Genomic DNA, 20,250 nt, shown 5'->3' on the forward strand with positions numbered 1-20,250 from the left:
GAGAGGTTGCCTACAGACTTGCTTTACCACCACAGATGGACAGAGTTCACAATGTCTTTCATGTATCGATGTTACGAAAGTACGAGCCGGATCCATCTCACATTTTGAGTTGGGTTGATGTGGATATTGATGAGGATGTTTCCTACGAGGAAGGACCAGTTCAGATCCTTGACACTTAGTAGAAGGTGTTGAGGAACAAGACGATACCAATGGTGAAAGTCCTTTGGAGACACCACGAAGTCGAGGAGGCTACTTGGGAGCTCGAACAGGAAGTTCGGTCCAAGTACCCAGTGTTGTTTTCTTCCTCAGGTATGTCTTGATTTCGGGGACGAAATCCTTATAAGTTGGGGAGATTGTGATAATTCTAATTTTCAGCATCTTAGAATTTTCTGAAAATTCGTTAATGCAAGGGCATGTTCGTCTTTTCACTTTACCATCCGGGATTGTGGTTGGGTCCAGTTACATTTCCTACATTTTAATTTATGTGGTGATGTAGCATTTGTATGGTGCAATTGTGTATTTGTGGTGTAATTAGAGACAAAAAAAAAATAAAGAGAAAAGGAAAATAATTTCAAGTAGGGCCCACCATTAACTTATTTGACCAAGAAATCTTCTTTTCTTTCTCATTTTCTTTCTCTTTCCCGTATGCTCTCTCTCCCTCTCAGTTCCTTCTCTTTTTCTTTCATTTTGGAGACAAAAACTTTGAGGTTTGATTACTCAATCATCTTTCATTGGATTTAGGAACCGTTTGAGGCGAAACGAAGCTTGTAGCGAGCTCTACGCATCCATACTATCAATTTCCAGATTTGAGTCTTTCTTGGAGCTCGAATTTGGAGGACCTATTCAAGGGATTTTGGCTTGGATTGTGAGGTAGGGACATCTTAAGCCATGGAATCTTGCTCTATAATGAATCATGCTCCTCTATGTGTGTTATAGCATGTTTAATTGTTGTTGATTTTGATTAAAATGATTTAATTGACAACATGCTAGTTATGTAAATGTGTATAACATGGTTGAATGAAAAGTATGTCTATGTGATGGTTGTTTACATTTTTTTTTTAGGTTACTAACATGCTATAATGATGCCATGAGAACATGCTTATTTATTATTGTGCTAAGTTCCCATTTGTCATTATATTGAGATCATGACATGAGCCTACATCTCATTGGGTTGCATGAAAAAGGGAAGTGGTTGTCTTGAAATGAAAATGGGGATTTGGGAATGAATATGTTTGAAAAAAAATTGGTTTTGACAAACCCGGTCGCTGCGGGGTTACCAACGGGCCGGAGGTTAATGTAGCCTAGGGAGGACTAGGGAGAGTACCCTAGCGTGGTTGAGCTATTCGGGCCCCTCGACGGTGCCACGGGGTCACCAAGGGCCTAGGGACGGTAGCCAATCCTCCTCTCGTCGCGGCGGGGTTACCAAAGGGGGTTACATTAACTTTGAACGTGATGGTTTTGAGAGTGAAAACGGGGAGTGACTTTAGCATGCATTGCATCTCACTCCATTTGCATTTGTGTGTTATTGAATTTGACTTGTACTTGTAATTATTTTTCCCCTTCAATGCATGTCCCCAATCTCCCATTGGCCTATGCTTTATTTGGATTCACTAGGACACAAGAATTATGTCTTAAGTGTCACATGCTGAGCTATATGCTCGCCTCTATATCTATATATATTTTTTTCAGGTCTTGGAAAAGAACTGGTGGATGACAACCCACCTCAAGCTTGAACGGCATTAGAAGTCCACTTTTGTATCTTTGTATATTCCCCATTATTTTGTAAAACACTAGAAGTGCAAAGATGTATAATTATTTTGTGGAACTTTGTCATGTAATATAACTAAAGTATTGATGATGTTTTGGATGGGGATTTGATAGTATGCAACTTGTTGATGAATGGATGGATAATCCTAGTTTGAAGCATTGTCTAGATTAGTTGGTTGTATCATGATCTTTTGTTGCCGTGAATTCGGAATTTGAGCCGTGACAGGTTAAAAATGCAATTAAACAGGTTGTGATAGGCCTATTTTTAGGGGAGGTCATGCCAAATTTTTTTTGTTTAAAAAATATTAGTTTTGAGTCGTTACAATGACATTTTATATTATTGCTTGATTTGAAGAAATCAGGAAAATTAATAATAATAAAAAAAAATTTATGGCTTCTATTAAACTATTAAAGGAAAATTATCAGGTTTTTTTTTTCCACCAAGAACATGTTCAAAGTTCTTAATATTGCTTAAGATGCTCCTTAACCAGAGCAATAATGAAAATGCTTAGTGGTATGGGGCACCTTCAAAGTTCTTAGCATACAGTTAAGAGTTGGCTCTGAGCTCTATCCAAGAGTTTGTGTTCTTATTATGGTGGTACTTTGATCTTTTGGCCTATTAAATAACGGTCATTATTTATGCTTTCACTTCTCATTTCAAAAGTCCAAGCATGATTAAAATAAATAAATAAATCTGTTGTCCTGTATGTTTAGTGTTTACAGAATAAATGATTTATACGTTACATAAAGATCAACGCTCAACAATGTTTTCTATAAGAATGTTTATGTTTATATCATTGAATTGAAAATTTGAGTCAGATTGACAGGAATCTTCCCCCGGAAGGAGTTATTGCCTAGTTGAAGATATTGTAGGTGAAACAATAGAGATAGTGGCATTGAGAATCATGATAATTTTATAGAAGTTGCTAGTGAATTTAAAGAAATTCATCATGAGCACAATTATCTTGCTTGAGTTGAAGATGGTTAACTTATGTAACGACTCAAAACTAATACTTTTTAAACAAAAAAAAATTCGGCATGACCTCCTCTAAAAATAGGCCTATCACAACCTGTTTAATTGCATTTTTAACCTGTCATAGCTCAAATTCCGAATTCACGGCAACAAAAGATAATGATACAACCAACTAATCTAGACAATGCTTCAAACTAGGATTATCCATCCATTTATCAACAAGTTGCAAACTATCAAATCCCCATCCAAAACATCATCAATACTTTAGTTATATTACATGACAAAGTTCCATAAAATAATTATACATCTTTGCACTTCTGTGTTTTACAAAATAATGGGGAATATACAAAGATACAAAAGGGGACTTCTAACACCGTTCAAGCTTGAGGTGGGTTGTCATCCACCAGTTCATTTCCAAGACCTGAAAAAAATATATATAGATATAGGGGTGAGCATATAGCTCAGCAGGTGACACTTAAGACACAATTCTTGTGTCCTAGTAAATCCAAATAAAGCATAGGCCAATCGGAGATTGGGGACATGCATTGAAGGAGAAAAATAATTACAAGTACAAGTCAAATTCAATCACACACAAATGCAAATGGAGTGAGATGCAATGCCTGTTAAAGTCACTCCCCGTTTTCGTTCTCAAAACCATCACGTTCAAAGCTAATGTAACCCCCTTTGGTAACCCCGCCGCAACGAGAGGAGGATTGGCTACCGTCCCTAGGCCCTTAGTGACCCCGTGGCACCATCGAGGGGCCCGAATAGCTCAACCACGCTAGGGTACTCTCCCTAGTCCTCCCTAGGCTACATTAACCTCCGGCCCGTTGGTAACCCCGCAGCGACCGGGTTTGTCAAAACCAATTTTTTTTTCCAAAACATTCATTCCCAAATCACCATTTTCATTTCAAGACAACCACTTCCCTTTTTCATGCAACCCAATGAGATGTAGGCTCATGTCATGATCTCAATATAATGACAAATGGGAACTTAGCACAATAATAAATAAGCATGTTCTCATGGCATCATTATAGCATGTTAGTAACCTCAAAAAAAAATGTAAACAACCATCACATAGACATACTTTTCATTCAACCATGTTATACACATTTACATAACTAGCATGTTGTCAATTAAATCATTTTAATCAAAATCAACAACAATTAAACATGCTATAACACACATAGAGGAGCATGATTCATTATAGAGGAAGATTCCATAGCTTAAGATGTCCCTACCTCACAATCCAAGCCGAAATCCCTAGAATAGGTCCTCCAAATTCGAGCTCCAAGGAAGACTCAAAACTAGAAATTGATAGTATGGATGCGTTGAGCTCGCTACAAGCTTCTTTTTGCCTCAAACGGCACCTCAATCCGACAAAAGATGAAGGAGCAATCAACAATGGAAGTTGAAGTGAAAAGAAAAGAAAAAAGAAAAAAGGAGAAGCCGAAGGCAGTCGGGAGAGAGAGAGAGAGAGCAGTAGAGACCAATTTTGGTCTCACAAATCACTTAAAAAGTGATGTGGGTCCCACTTTATTTTATATTTCTTTTCTCTTTTTCTTTTTCATTTAAATCACACACCACACACACACAATTATGTACACAGACTTCACATTCTCCCCAACTTTAAAAAAAAATTTCGTCCTCGAAATTAAGACATACCTGAGGAAGAAAACAACGCTGGATACTTGGACCGAACCTCCTGTTCAAGCTCCCAAGTAGCCTCCTCGACTCCGTGGTGTCTCCAAAGGACTTTCATTATTGGTATCGTCTTGTTCCTCAACACCTTCTGCTGAGTGTCAAGGATCTGAACTGGTCCTTCCTCGTAAGAAACATCCTCATCAATATCCATATCAACCCAACTCAAAATGTGAGATGGATCCGGCTCGTACTTTCGTAACATCGATACATGAAAGACATTGTGAACTCTGTCCATCTGTGGTGGTAAAGCAAGTCTGTAGGCAACCTCTCCTACCCGATCCAAAATCTCGAATGGTCCAATAAATCGTGGCGATAACTTGCTACTCTTCCCAAATCTCATCAACCCCTTTCGTGGAGAAACCCGTAGAAAAACGTGGTCTCCCACCACAAAGGATAACGGTCGTCTCCGTTTATCCGCATAGCTCTTCTGTCGGCTCTGAGCTGTAAGTAACCTCTGTCTTATCAACTTAATCTTCTCAGTAGTCTCGAGTACAATGTCGGGTCCTAAGGCGGCTGTCTTGCCTACCTCAGTCCAACAAACAGGAGACCTACAAGGTCTACCATACAACGCCTCAAATGGAGCCATCTGGATGCTCGCCTGATAACTGTTGTTGTAAGCAAACTCAATAAGTGGAAGGTGATCCTCCCAACTACCTCCCAAATCAAGTACACATGCCCGAAGCATATCCTCCAAAATCTGGATAGCACGCTCTGACTGACCGTCTGTCTGTGGATGGAATGCCGTACTAAGATGCAACGCTGAACCGAACACTGCTTGAAGTCCTTCCCAGAACTTCGAAGTGAACTTAGCATCCCTATCTGACACAATGGTTACAGGGACTCCATGTAACCTTACAATCTCTTTCACATAAAATACACGAAGCTTCTCTGCATCGTCTGTTGCCTTAATAGGCAAAAAGTGAGCCGTCTTGGTCAATCTGTCAATGATGACCCATACGGACTCATTGCCCCTTCGTGACCTTAGAAAACCTGTCACAAAATCCATAGCGATATGCTCTCATTTCCATTGCGCTACAGGTAATGGTTGCAACAAACCTGCTGGCCTCTGATGCTCGGCCTTCACCTGCTGACAGGTAAGGCATCTAGCCACAAACTGTGCAACATCATTCTTCATCCCGCTCCACCAATACTGACGTCTCAAATTATGATACATTTTAGTACCACCTGGATGCACTGCAAAACGGGAAGTGTGAAACTCCCGTAGGACATCCTCACGACATACTGTGGGAACCACCAAGAAACCCCTGAACCGTAGACCCCCATCTGCATGCAAGGCCCAATCTTTCACTGTCTCACCACTAGAGATCAAAGCGTGGATGGCATATAAGTCCGGTTCCTGTCTCTGTGACTTAATCACTCGTACAACAAGAGTAGGCTGAGCCACAAGACTAAATAAGAATGCCAACTCACTGTAACCATCATTATCAAAACACTGTAATCCCATGTCTGCCAGATCTTCAAGCATATTCCACTTCCGAATAGCTAAACTGGCCAAAGTTCCATGAGATTTTCGGCTTAAGGCATCAGCTACAACATTTACCTTGCCCGGATGATACTGCAAATCAAAGTTGTAATCTTCCAAGTACTCAACCCATCGTCTCTGTCTGTTGTTCAAGTCATTTTGGGAAAAAAGGTACTTGAGACTTTTGTGATCTGAAAATACCTCGAATCTCTCACCATACAAGTAATGTCTCCAACACTTCAAGGCAAATACAACTGCCGCTAACTCCAGGTCATGAGTAGGGTAGTTGTACTCGTGAGTCTTCAACTGTCGAGACCCATAAGCCACTACTCTACCATCCTGCATCAACACACATCCCAACCCGTCACGTGAAGCATCACAATAGATCACATAACCCAAGCCACGCTCAGGTATCACCAACACTGGCGCTATAGTCAATCTCATTTTCAACTCCTGAAAAGATGAATCACAGGCCTCATTCCAGACAAACTTGACCCCTTTCCGGGTCAAACGGGTCATAGGAGCTGCCAAACGGGAGAAATCCTTCACAAATCTCTGATAGTAACCCGCTAAACCAAGAAAACTACGGATCTCAAACACATTCTTCGGTCGTTCCCAAGTCAAAACTGCTTCAACCTTTGATGGATCAACTGATACTCCACCATCTGAAACAACATGCCCCAAAAACTTCACCTCCTGTAGCCAAAACTCACATTTCTCGTATTTGGCATACAATCGGTGCTCCCGCAAAATCTGTAAAACAATACTCAAATGGACCTCGTGATATTCCCGAGTCTGTGAGTACACAAGAATGTCATCCACGAAAACTACCACAAACTGGTCTAAGTAATCGTGAAAGACGCGGTTCATCAAGTTCATGAATGCCGCTAGCGCATTAGTCAAGCCAAAAGTCATAACAAGGAACTCATAGTGTCCATACCGTGTACGGAATGCTGTCTTCGGGATGTCCTCATCCCTAACTCGCAATTGATAATAGCCAGACCTCAAGTCAATCTTCGAGAAACAACTGCCTCCTCTCAACTGATCAAATAAATCATCTATCCTTGGCAAAGGATACTTGTTCATGATGGTGGCATGATTCAACTTCCGGTAATCAATGCACAACCTCAAAGATCCATCTTTCTTCTTAGCAAATAAGACCGGTGCGCCCCACGGTGACGTACTCGGTCGGATGAAACCTTTCATCCTCAAATCATCAAGCTGCCTCTTCAATTCTTCCAATTCAACTGGGACCATTCGATATGGTGCCATAGAAATCGGCGCGGTACCTAGCATCAAATCAATAGAGAACTCCACTCCTCGGTGTGGAGGCAACTCTGTCAAATCCTCCGGAAACACGTCCAGAAAATCACAAACAACCGTAAGATAATCCTCTTTCCCAACACCATCTTCTTCGGCTATAAGGCTAGCCAAGAAGTAATCACCATGACTTCGTCCACGAACTCCATAAAACGATGAAATGTGGGAATCACTCCGATCTCCCACGAAAAAGAAACAGTCTCCCTCGGAAGTGGAAACTATAACCCTTCCTCTGTAACAGTCGATCGTGGCATGAAATGAAGCCAACCAATCCATCCCGAGAATGACATCAAAGCTAGTCATCTCCAGGAGGATAAGGTCAAACACGAAAGTCCACCCGACTATCACAATGGGACACTCCCGCATAATTCGGCTCAAAGACACTGAAACCCTAACTGGCGTATCAACACTCAACGCCCGTTCCAAGAAACTAACTTCCAACCCCGATGCAAGTGCAAATGATGATGAAATGAAAGAATGAGATGCACCAGAGTCAAACAAAACACGAGCCTAACAACCAAACACTGGAAATATACTTCGAAGAACTGACGGTCCAGAAGATGCATCGGTCTGTGCCAATGCAAAAACACGTCCATGTGGTACCTGTGCCTGAGGACTGCCAACCTGAACACCTGACTGCTGCACTGACATAGTAGGAGTATCCCTCCTAACTAACCGTGAACCTTGTGAAGACATGGCAGGCTGTGGTGGTGGCGGTCTGAAACCTAACCGAACTGTAGCCGACTGAGATGGCCTCTGTCGTGACCCCCTGCCACTACCTGTGCCTGCTCCCTGGCCTGGACAATTACGAATCAAGTGACCCTGCTGGCCACACCCATAACAAGCCTTCGGAGCTGACGAAACTGAAGATGATCTCATCGGACAACTGGACTTGTAATGCCCAGGCTGCTGACACTGATAACAAACAACTGCACTCCTGTCAGATCCAGCTGGCATAGGAGTGGTAGGAGCTGATCTTGTAGACTGTTGTCCCTGAAACTGAGACGAACCACCCTTGTTCTTCTTTCAAGAAGATCCCTCTGAAGATAGCCTTGCACCCCTCTTTTGCTTCCATTGTTCTCTTCTTGCATCTTTCTCTTTATTATCAGCCTCCAACATCAAAGCCCTTTCCACTGCTTCAGAATAAACCTTAATGAACTGTGCCATGATCAACGGCCTCATCCGATCATTAAGACCGGAAACAAACTTCCGAGTCTTATTAGCTTCATCTCTCACCACTTCTGGAGCAAAACAAGAGAGTGAGGTGAACTTATTCTCATACTCCGCCACTGACATGTTCCCTTAAATAAGATTATGGAACTGGTCTTGTAACTCCCATCTTTTGGAAAGCGGAAAATACTTCTCATAAAACAGCTCCTTGAACCTGTCCCAACTCATCTCTTCAATCTTGTACTGGTTGGTGATCGACTTCCACCAAACCTTGGCATCCATAGTAAACTTGTAAGTTGCTAGGATGATCTTCAAGTGATCCTCTGTCACATCCATTGAGGTTAGTTGGGTTTCAACTTGATCTAAGTAGTCATCTGCTACCATTGGATCCGCACTGCCCTCAAACACTACCGGCATCAACTGAGAAAACCCTTTTATAATCTTAAGACGCTTCTGAGCTAGCGTCTCCTCAACTTGAACTGTAGGTTGTGGTGCCGACTGCGACTGAGCAGCAATCGTTGCCCTCACGACATTTTGTAACAAACGATTAAACTCCAGTGCCACAGAACCTTCACCCACTTCTACGGGTACGGGTGTTTCAACATTCTCTCTTCTTGGGGGAACAGCTCTTGGGGGAATCAAGTCCCTAAGAAGCATGTTCTCATCATTTAGCTCCTCCGGATTGGAGCTGGAGCTCTCACCAACATCACCCCTTGTTGGCCTAGGGCCAACTTCTCTAGGTTCCTCACGCCGTGACATCGTGCTATAAAACGAGAAAACGATTCAGAAACATGACACTAAGACTGTGGACGACTCAACAAGAATTGATACCGTACAACACTTAGCATGCAAGACTATGCAAGAAACATTTTAACATAAACAAGTAAACAGTAAGCACATAGGCAGTTAAGCATGCTCATTTAAGTAAAATATCATGTAGCAAGTAGTCAAGTAAGCAACACAAACAACATTCCATGTGACCCTAAGTAGGCCTCTACCCGTCGTCCTAAAGGTTTTCGAACCTTTGCTCTGATACCAAATTTGTAACGACTCAAAACTAATACTTTTTAAACAAAAAAAATTCGGCATGATCTCCCCTAAAAATAGGCCTATCACAACCTGTTTAATTGCATTTTTAACCTGTCATGGCTCAAATTCCGAATTCACGGCAACAAAAGATAATGATACAACCAACTAATCTAGACAATGCTTCAAACTAGGATTATCCATCCATTCATCAACAAGTTGCATACTATCAAATCCCCATCCAAAACATCATCAATACTTTAGTTATATTACATGACAAAGTTCCACAAAATAATTATACATCTTTGCACTTCTAGTGTTTTACAAAATAATGGGGAATATACAAAGATACAAAAGTGGACTTTTAACGCCGTTCAAGCTTGAGGTGGGTTGTCATCCACCAGTTCCTTCCCAAGACCTGAAAGAAATATATATAGATATAGGAGTGAGCATATAGCTCAGCAGGTGACACTTAAGACACAATTCTTATGTCCTAGTGAATCCAAATAAAGCATAGGCCAATGGGAGATTGGGGACATGCATTGAAGGGGAAAAATAATTACAAGTACAAGTCAAATTCAATCACACACAAATGCAAATGGAGTGAGATGCAATGCATGTTAAAGTCACTCCCCGTTTTCGTTCTCAAAACCATTACGTTCAAAGTTAATGTAACCCCCTTTGGTAACCCCGCCACGACGAGAGGAGGATTGGCTACCGTCCATAGGCCCTTAGTGACCCTGTGGTGCCGTCGAGGGGCCCGAATAGCTCAACCACGCTAGGGTACTCTCCCTAGTCCTCCCTAGGCTACATTAACCTCCGGCCCGTTGGTAACCCTGCAACGACCGAGTTTGTCAAAACCAATTTTTTTTTCCAAAACATTCATTCCTAAATCCCCATTTTCATTTCAAGACAACCACTTCCCTTTTTCATGCAACCCAATGAGATGTAGGCTCATGTCATGATCTCAATATAATGACAAATGGGAACTTAGCACAATAATAAATAAGCATGTTCTCATGGCATCATTATAGCATGTTAGTAACCTCAAAAAAAAATGTAAACAACCATCACATAGACATACTTTTCATTCAACCATGTTATACACATTTACATAACTAGCATGTTGTCAATTAAATCATTTTAATCAAAATCAACAATAATTAAACATGCTATAACACACATAGAGGAGCATGATTCATTATAGAGCAAGATTCCATGGCTTAAGATGTCCCTACCTCACAATCCAAGCCGAAATCCCTAGAATAGGTCCTCCAAATTCGAGCTCCAAGGAAGACTCAAAACTGGAAATTGATAGTATGGATGCGTAGAGCTCGCTACAAGCTTCGTTTTGCCTCAAACGGCATCTTAATCCGACAAAAGATGAAGGAGCAATCAACAATGGAAGTTGAAGTGAAAAGAAAAGAAAAAAGGAGAAGCCGAGAGCAGCCGGGAGAGAGAGAGAGTAGCATAGACCAATTTTGGTCTCACAAATCACTTAAAAAGTGATGTGGGTCCCACTTTATTTTATATTTCTTTTCTCTTTTTCTTTTTCATTTAAATCACACCCCCCACCCACACAATTATGTACACAGACTTCACAACTTAAAATATGAAAACATCTATTGCTTTTACTACACAAGCTAGCAGATAAAGAAAATGACTTCAACACAACAAAAGAAGAGAATGGCGACAAGAATGAAAAATAGAAATTAATTAAAAGATGGATTGGAAAAAAAAATTACAAGAAATGCAAGCTCTAACAATAAAATTAGCATGTGGGAAGAAAAATTGGATATATTGAGAATTAGTTATGATGAAATTAAGGGAAAGGAAATTTGCTTTACTGTTGAGAAAAAAAAAAAAGAAAAAGAAAACACCAATCAAAAGATTAATATTCACTAACTTTACTTATGGACCATGTTATTTTTTCTGCCAAATTCCATCCTCTAGTTTCCCAAAATCGCGTTATTTAATTCTACATGAACACAGTTGAACATTTTAAAATTTTTATTGAAAGTATATAGGGATTCAAATTGATATGAAATTTGGCAGTTTTATCGGTTTAATTATTAAAAACTTATTTATTTATTTATTAATTTTTAGAGACGATATTAAATTGGACTGTTTTTAGGATTTTATATATAGACGTTCTCGATATATCAATTTCATGACTTGGATGACTCTTCGTAGTTATTTGTCTGCTTTAATTGCACATTACTCATTCAATCTGTATCAGGTCAGCTTTCTTCATCTCTAATTTTTGTTTCTAATTGTTAATTGCTATGTAATTTTTTTACTATATTGTACGTTGTTCAGATGAATCTGACACATGGTTGTAACTCATTGGTATCTCTTTAATTTCTCAATGGGCAGGTGTATAATATTACTTGTTAGTTTATTTGGTTAAAGTATAATTTTATAGGTGTCAGTAAATTTTCCCCCAATATATATAACTTCCTGAAACAAAATTTATAAAAGTCTTGTTACAATTACTTGGGTTGAATGAGTGAATCCTGCTTCACATCTATTACTTCCTAAGGTAACGACTTCACCTGAAACCACATATTATTGTAACTTTCTTTTTACTCTATAGTTTTGTGTGTGTGTCATGCTTGATTATTGATCTTTCTCCGTTCGATATATATATATATATATTTTCTATCAATCTTAGAACCTTGAACTAGGGCTTGGGAATTAAGAGTGAAAGCTAGTCAGACAAAGGTGGACTAGTGAAGACTGAAGATGGTAACCTTGCTACACAAAATTTGTTGATCAAAGGTTATATATATGTAGTAGAAACTTCATGAAATGCTACATGATAAACTATGAATGTATTCTTTCCATCTCTCTCACACTCTCTCTTCCTTCTGCAAGAACAAATTTCTAATCATGTGGAGCTCCAAGAGAACATCCCTAATATCCATCCTTTCACTTGCCAACTCAGCAGAACATATTACTCCAATTTGAAAGATTGACACCAAGCACTCCTCTAATCCAACAATGTTGCACTGGCTTGTCCTTATAGAAGCAGCTACAAATCCTGATCTGAGTTCAGAGTCAGCAATCGCCATTACTCTATCTGGAAGTGCCATGTTAGCATAGTTATGAAGACTTAAATTGTCTGTAAACATGCTGTTGGTTGGATTTTTTCCTGTAAACATCTCTAGTAGAAGGATCCCATAGCTGTACACATCTCCTTGTTTTGAAACATTTGCGCCCATACCATATTCTGCATGTCCAAAAATTAACACAATGCTAAAATATTTACTGTCCTAAGTTATTTTAATTTCTAATTTATATTTTTAGGAACACTGCATTGCACTGAAATACTAAAATTACAATATGTCAAACTGGTTATGCAAAAGAGTGTCATCTTCAAGTCAGAAAGTTGAGGTTTAGAATAACTTTCTTTTTAGTTCCACATAATCGCAATCTAATTTCACAATGGTCCAAATCTAAATAAATCCACTTAAGAATGAAAAGGGAGTGTATTGAAATACATAAAATTAAGTACTAGAAAGTATGATTACCTGGTGCTACATACCCAATTGTTCCTCTAACTGCAGTGGATGAACGTGACTGCGTTTGATCGGATATACCATCGGTAGTTAGAAAAGACCTCGCCAGGCCAAAATCGCCTACACGGGCACATAGTTCCTTGTCAAGAAGAACATTGCTTGGCTTTAAATCACAATGAATGATTGTTCTTCCACAATGATGGTGAAGGTAATCTAATGCAGACGCCACATCGGTGGCAATGTTTAGCCTTGCGATTAGATCCAAGTACTTTGAATTTTGTTGCTCAGAAAAATTTGGATGTAACCAGCTCTCTAAACTTCCATTTGGCATGAACTCAAAGACCAAAGCCTTGAAATCGCTTCCTTTGAAACATATGCTTGAGCAAGATGTGATGATCTTGAGAAGATTGCAGTGGCGAATGTTCTTCAATGTTTCGCATTCAGCCAAGAAACTTGTAACATTTATGGCATGTTAAATATATATATATATATATATATATATATAATGTTGATTAAATTATACATTTTGTAAAAGTTGGTGGACCTACTCTAGTCAATTTCTATCACATGTGACAAAAAGGCATTTACAGACCCATCTTTTTTTTCCTCAACCAGTTTTCTCTCTCGGCAGTTCTCTCTCTCTCTCTCTCGATTCTTGTTTTCTTTTTTTCTTTTACAACCTTCAACTTTTGATTAGTCCCTCATCTCTTAGTGTTTTTAAGTGTCATTTGAGGCAAAACAAAGCCCACGACGAGCTCTACGCGGTTGTACCAACAATTTCAGTTTTGGTGCTTATTTGTGGATTCGAGTTTAGGACCCAATTTCAAGGGTTTTGTTCAATTTAGAGGTAGGGCTCTTAATCCATGTTTTTCTTGTTCCATTGTGAATTATATCTCTCTTGTTGTGACAAACATGTTTAATTTGGAAGTTAATTGTTTCAATGATTATATAAATGATGTTTAGGAAAATTCATGATTATGAATATGAGTAGAAAAACATGCTTAGAGGTTGTCTTGTTGTGTTTAATATTTTGATAATTCATTTGGAGATGTTGAACATGATGTATGCTTAATTTTGTGGTGTAAAATTTTGTGTTGTCTTGTCGTGTTTAATGTGTTGATAATTCATTTAGAGATGTTAAATATGATGTATGCTTAATTATGTGGTGTAAAATTCTAAATGCCATAATATTGAAAGCATGGGATATATATACATGTACATACCATTGGGTTTGCATGAAATGGGAGAATTTGCTTGAAACAAAAAGGGAAATTTTGGGAAAAGAGTTTTTATGAAATGGTTTTATGAAAACCCGGTCGCCGCGGGGGTACCAAAGGGCCGGAGTGTTAATATAGCCTAGAGGGGACTAGGGAGCCGCCCTAGCGTGGTTGAGCTAGCTGGGCCCCATAATGACGCCGCGGGGGTACCAAGGGTCAGGGACACTAGCCAATCCTCCTCTTGTGCCGCTGCGGGGTCACCAAAGGGCGGGTTGTATTAATAGTTTGAAAATGATGGTTTTGAAATGTGAAAATGGGGAGGGACATCGGCATGCATTTGCATTCCATGGCATTGCATTGTTTGCACTTGAGTTTGGTGAAATGTTGTATTATCCCGACACTGTATGATCCCCATTCCTATTGATCTATTCTTTGTATTGATTCACAAGGACACAAGATGCGTGTCTTAAGTGCTACCTACTGAGCTTTATGCTCACCTTATTATTTAATAATTTTTTTCAGGAAACGGGAAAGAAGTGGCGGATGACTTTCCACCACAGGCCTAATTTGGATTAGAAGACTTCTTTTTGCTATTTTTGTATTAAGTCCCATATTTTTGTAAAATCTTAGTTTGTTATATTTGGTATAGAGATTCGTGAAACTCTTGTTAATATAACTATATTTTGGGACTGTAATTATGATAATTTGGATTAAACGATATGTAGATGTTCCACTATGAGATGAGCCACGTTGAGGTATAATGAACGGATGGATGGAATGTTGGAGTATATTAATTTTATTATGTGTTGGGACAGGTTGGAGGTGTTTTGAAAGGCTAGGAAGGGCCATTGCGTTTTTTTTTTTTTATTTTTTTTATTTGAGCAGGTGGTTGTAGTCCCCTTTTTAGGGGAGATTATGCCGAATTTTTTTTAAATTTTGGCATCAGTTAGGATCGTTACAAAACTCTTGTCGGCTCCACGTTGTTGGAGGTTGAGTACCTTCACAGCAACTTCTTGGTCACTAAATTTGAGATTTTCTTTATAAACAGAACCATATCTCCCCTGACCAATCAAGTTGGCTGTAGAGAATCCATTAGTAGCTTGAAGAAGTTCTGCGCAAGAGAGTGTTGGATACCAATTTCCCAACTGAAGGTCTGAATAGGATCTTCCTTTTCTCTTTCTGGTTCGACAAAGAATAGCACAAAGACATGCTATTAACAATGCAACAGAAAGAGTAATACTGATCACAATAATTATCAATCCATGACCAGATAACTCTGCTTTTTTATCAGAGACTTTTGCAGGATATTCAGGCAATTTCAATGCCTTGATTCCTCCACAAAGCTTGTTATTTCCCAAAATTGAAAACACGTTCATGAACACCCCTTCAGATGGAACTACACCCTCGAATGAATTATATGAAAGGTTGAGATTCTGAATGAATGGGAACCCGCCTAGACAGCTTGGAATCTCCCCAGAAAAATTATTACGAGAAAGATCTAGAACATCAATACCTCTTAATTGCTTCAGAGATGATGGAAGCGTGCCTTCAAAAAGGTTACCATCCATATACCAGAGCTGCAAAACTAGACAATTTCCAAGTGTGCTTGGGATTTCACCTGACAGCTTGTTTCCCGAAATATCCAACTCTGCTAGATTTTTCAGGTTACCTACTTGTGGTGGTAGTGGCCCAGTTAGATGATTATGATGCAAGTCAAGAGTAATTGAAAGGGAAGAGAGATCAAGGACTTGTAGTGGTATTTGCCCTGTGAGACGATTATATCCAAGATCTAATCCTTGTAGGTATTTGCAGTCACCCAAAGAAACTGGCATGCTTCCCTCTAGCATATTCATTGATGAGAAAATAATACTTAATCGAGAGATGTTCCCAATTGATGTTGGAATTTTTACAGAAATGTTATTTTCATAAAGGTAGAGTTCTATCAACTTAGAGAGTTTACCAATGTATCTAGGAATGCTGCCTGTGAGCATGTTCTCAGCTAATTCTAAACTCTCTAAATTAATGAGATTCCCAATCCCCTCTGGGATGATTCCATTTATACTGTTGTAGCTTGGTTGATAAATTTCCAATGGAATTGGGCAGTTCACCTCGGAAACCGTTGCCACTTAAAAGCATACTTCTTAGATTTGCACAGTTGACTAAAGAATTGATGAAACTCAAGTCGTTGTCTTGATTAGTTCCAAGTGTGTTACCTTCAAAGTTAAGCCAATCTAGATAAAGAAGGCTTCCCAAATTCACTGGCACAGGCCCAGTAAAGGCATTTCTAGCAATATCAATAGTTACAATTCTTGAAGCATTGACTAGTGATGGAGGAATAGTCCCAGATAATTGGTTACTTCCCAAAATAAATTGTTCCAAAATTGGAAGGGTCAACCCCAAATCTGGAGGGAGACTTCCATGTAATTGGTTCGAAGCAAGGACAAAGAATTTGATGGATGAGATATTGTAAAGTGGGATAGGAACGACACCGGACAAATTGTTGTTAGACAATTGAAGAATCTGTAAGTCTAAAAGCTGTCCAAACTCGAAAGGAATGCTTCCCTCCAGATTGTTTTTGTTTAGATCAAGTATACGAAGGGCAGAGAGATACCCGAGTGAAGGTGGGATATTGCCAGTAAAATGATTCTTGAAAAGACTCAAATTGAAGAGATTAGACAATGAGCCTAGCTTGCTAGGAATTTTTCCTGCAAGATTGTTTTCGGATATGTTGATGACTCTCAGGTTTAAGCAAGAAGTCAAATTGGTAGGGAACTCACCTTGGAAAGAGTTTATGTTAAGCCAAAGCTGTTGCAATCGTGACAATTGACCAATTTCTGGGGGAATGGTGCCATGGAAGCTGTTGTTTTCGAGATAGATGCCTCTAAGAAAGGTAAGGTTTCCTATATGAGGAGAAATGGAACCCACCAAGTTTTTGGATGACAAGTGTAAAATGGTCACTCTCTGATGCCGATGACTACAAATAACTCCTTGCCAATTACAGAAGTGGACAGAATCATTCCATGAGCTAAGGACCCTGTAGGGGTCCTCGAGAATTTGATCCTTGATGGCTAGCAAGGCTTGTCTGTCTGTCTTATTTGTGAAGCCAAAAGCGGTACTTGCTTTGACATTTGAGGCCAATACAATAAATCCCATATGAAATAGGACAGAAAAGAGTGTGGAAGATGAACTTAATAGCCTTGCCATCATATTTTTTGTGCTATTGGCAATAAAAAGGTTAATAATGAAGAGAAATGGAGGTGATGTGGTTTACACACAAGTCATGGGTGGATTTATATACCATTTCGAAACAGAATCAAGTGAGGAAAACACTATATGCTGTCATGCCGTCCATGGTTATTCTTTCTGCCTATTCCCAAATGTCGGCCTGCAAAATATTCCTTTTTTACTTCCATTACGCATTTCAAATGTTCGCAATTCTGTAATTCAACACATCACGAGAAACTACTTCTCTAAATGCTGTTTTCTAGAGCAGTTTGAGAATCTCGATAAGATAAGCAATTAATTTTTCTGCATAAACTTGCCAGTTATCTAGAGGATGCCTCACTTTTTCAAAATTATGCGCCTTTGGAAACTATAAAAATTAGAATGTTACTAATAGTAGAACTGCTAAAAGCAAACGTACCATTGGTTAATATAGTAAACAGTGATCTGCAATTGTGAAATAAAGAATATATACTAATGTTAAATTTATTTTTAAATCAAGATTATTAGATTTTTTAGAGCTTGTTAATAAGGTTAGAAAGCTGAAGTTGTCGGCATAGTCTCAACTATGATAAAATTTAAATGTAACAAATTTTGATATTCAAGGCTTGCCAAATTCATTGCTTACAGTCTTGGGAACACATTGTCCACAATATTGATACATTTAGCTCTGAATCAGGCATACTTATTATTGATGAACAGTTTTGGAGAAGGCAACTATATTTTTGCTTTCCTCTAAATTGTTAGCAAAAAAAAAATATGTTTCCCCTAAAATTGTTGATATGACATCTTGGAACAATAAGCCATTGACCCTACAAACAAACAAATATATATATATATATATATATTCACGTTTGCTCGATGACACTGTAACGTCTCAAAACTAATACTTTTTAAACAAAAAAAAATTCGGCATGACCTCCCCTAAAAATAGGCCTATCACAACCTGTTTAATTGCATTTTTAACCTGTCACGGCTCAAATTCCGAATTCACGGCAATAGTAGATGATAATACACAATCAAATGACCTCGATAATACCTCAAACTAGTATTACTCTCCCCATGCATCAATAAGGTTTACATGTTATCAAATTCACATCCAAAATATCATCAAATACCTTACATTACATAACAAAGTTTTGCAAAATATACATATACACCTTCACACTTTTAGTGCTTTGCAAAAATAATGGGAGATATACAAAAGACACAAAAGTGAGCTTCTCGTATCGCTCAAGCTTGAGGTGGGTTGTCGTCCACCGGTTCTTTTCCAAGACCTGAAAAAAATATATAAATAGTAGGGTGAGCTATATGCTCAGTAGGTGACACTTAAGACACAATTCTTGTGTCCTAGTGAATCCAATCAAAGCATAGGCCAATGGGAGATAGGGATCATACAACATAGGGGATTGAATACAACATACAATTCAATTCCAATTATAAACAATGCAATGCAATGCAATGAAATGCAATGCATATCAATGACACTCCCCATTTTCATTCTCAAAACCATCACTTTCAAACGTTAATACAGCCCGCCCTTTGGTAACCCCGCCGCGACATGAGAGGAGGATTGGCTAGTGTCCCTGACCCTTGGTAACCCCGCTGCGTCATTATGGGGCCCAGCTAGCTCAACCACACTAGGGCGACTCCCTAGTCCCCTCTAGGCTATATTAACCTCCGGCCCGTTGGTAACCCCGCAGCGACCGGGTTTGTCAAAACCAATTTTTTTTTTTCAAAACATTCATTCCCAAATCCCCATTTTCATTTCAAGACAACCACTTCCCTTTTTCATGCAACCCAATGAGATGTAGGCTCATGTCATGATCTCAATATAATGACAAATGGGAACTTAGCACAATAATAAATAAGCATGTTCTCATGGCATCATTATAGCATGTTAGTAACCTCAAAAAAAATGTAAACAACCATCACATAGACATACTTTTCATTCAACTATGTTATACACATTTACATAACTAGCATGTTGTCAATTAAATCATTTTAATCAAAATCAACAACAATTAAACATACTATAACACACATAGAGGAGCATGATTCATTATAGAGTAAGATTCCATGGCTTAAGATGTTCCTACCTCAAAAATGAGCAAACCCTAGAAAATGGGTCCTAAATTTCAAAGTCCAAAGGGTGCACCAAATCTGGAATTGTTGGTATGGATGTGTAGAGCTCGATACAAGCTTCGTTTTACCTCAAACGGCACCTCAATCCGACAAAAGATGAAGGAGTAATCAACAATGGAAGCTTGAAGTGAAAAGAAAAGAAAAAAAAAGACAAGAAGGAGAAGCAGAGGCGTCTGTCGGGAGAGAGAGAGAAAGGCAGAGACCAATTTTGGTCTCACAATTCACTTAAAAAGTGATGTGGGTCTCACTTCTTTTATAATTTCTTTTTCTCATTTTCTTTTTCATTTAAATCACACACCACACACACCCAATTATATACAAACATCACAGACACCATGGAACTAATCGAGATCATAAATTGGTTATTTAATTTAAGTCTTTTTTTTCCTTTTGACTTTCTAGTTCCCTTCCGATCTGCCCATTGGCATGCTCTCTTTCTTATACACACACAGTCACACAGAGAGACTGCTTCTCCAAAGTATTAAAAAATGAAGTTGCAGACTACCCATTTATCTAAAATGTATGCCAATCCACTTATGTTCATATAATAAATTGGCCTTTTTTTCTGGGCATTGCGACAAATGGTGAATATTAAAGAGTCCCTTTGTATTAGGATATGGTAGTGTTGGATACTTAAATCTGGACCAATGAAATGATCCAAACACGGTCATAGAAGTATGAATTATATCACCTTAGAACTCT

The 20,250-nt window shown here is 38.9% G+C and overlaps 2 protein-coding genes and 1 long non-coding RNA gene across 3 annotated transcripts; all 3 read right to left on the bottom strand.

Annotated features, from left to right (window-relative positions):
- Positions 1-12,295: 12,295 nt before the first annotated feature.
- LOC132305307 (putative receptor-like protein kinase At3g47110) lies at positions 12,296-16,172 on the bottom strand. The gene is made up of 3 exons (XM_059802970.1): positions 15,148-16,172; positions 12,977-13,419; positions 12,296-12,675 (listed from the first exon to the last, which is right to left on the bottom strand). Exons 1-3 carry the CDS (start codon positions 16,170-16,172, stop codon positions 12,296-12,298), a joined length of 1,848 nt encoding a protein of 615 aa, XP_059658953.1.
- Positions 16,173-16,200: 28 nt separating this feature from the next.
- Positions 16,201-17,385, bottom strand: LOC132305308 (probable LRR receptor-like serine/threonine-protein kinase At3g47570). The gene has a single exon (XM_059802971.1). The coding sequence runs from the start codon at positions 17,383-17,385 to the stop codon at positions 16,201-16,203; it is 1,185 nt and encodes a 394-aa protein (XP_059658954.1).
- A 1,042-nt stretch (positions 17,386-18,427) lies between these two features.
- Positions 18,428-19,782, bottom strand: LOC132302306 (uncharacterized). The gene is made up of 2 exons (XR_009480805.1): positions 19,503-19,782; positions 18,428-18,680 (listed from the first exon to the last, which is right to left on the bottom strand). It is a non-coding gene; the product is annotated as an uncharacterized LOC132302306 (long non-coding RNA).
- Positions 19,783-20,250: the final 468 nt, after the last annotated feature.

The sequence above is a fragment of the Cornus florida genome, unplaced genomic scaffold (genome assembly GCF_030987335.1).
Source record: "Cornus florida cultivar Cherokee Brave unplaced genomic scaffold, ASM3098733v1 CherokeeBrave_3.0.0_Hap2_Chr04, whole genome shotgun sequence".
NCBI lineage: Eukaryota > Viridiplantae > Streptophyta > Magnoliopsida > Cornales > Cornaceae > Cornus > Cornus florida.

Bases quoted from the DNA above. Each gene is read 5' to 3' on its own strand.
- LOC132305308 (XM_059802971.1), bottom strand. From the start codon at position 17,385: ATGGCAAGGCTATTAAGTTCATCTTCCACACTCTTTTCTGTCCTATTT.
- LOC132305307 (XM_059802970.1), bottom strand. From the start codon at position 16,172: ATGCTCACAGGCAGCATTCCTAGATACATTGGTAAACTCTCTAAGTTG. The intron at 13,420-15,147 runs GAGTTTTGTAAC...CATAAATGTTAC, and splicing joins CAACAACGTGGAGCCGACAA to AAGTTTCTTGGCTGAATGCG. The intron at 12,676-12,976 runs GTAATCATACTT...TTGGACATGCAG, and splicing joins AATTGGGTATGTAGCACCAG to AATATGGTATGGGCGCAAAT.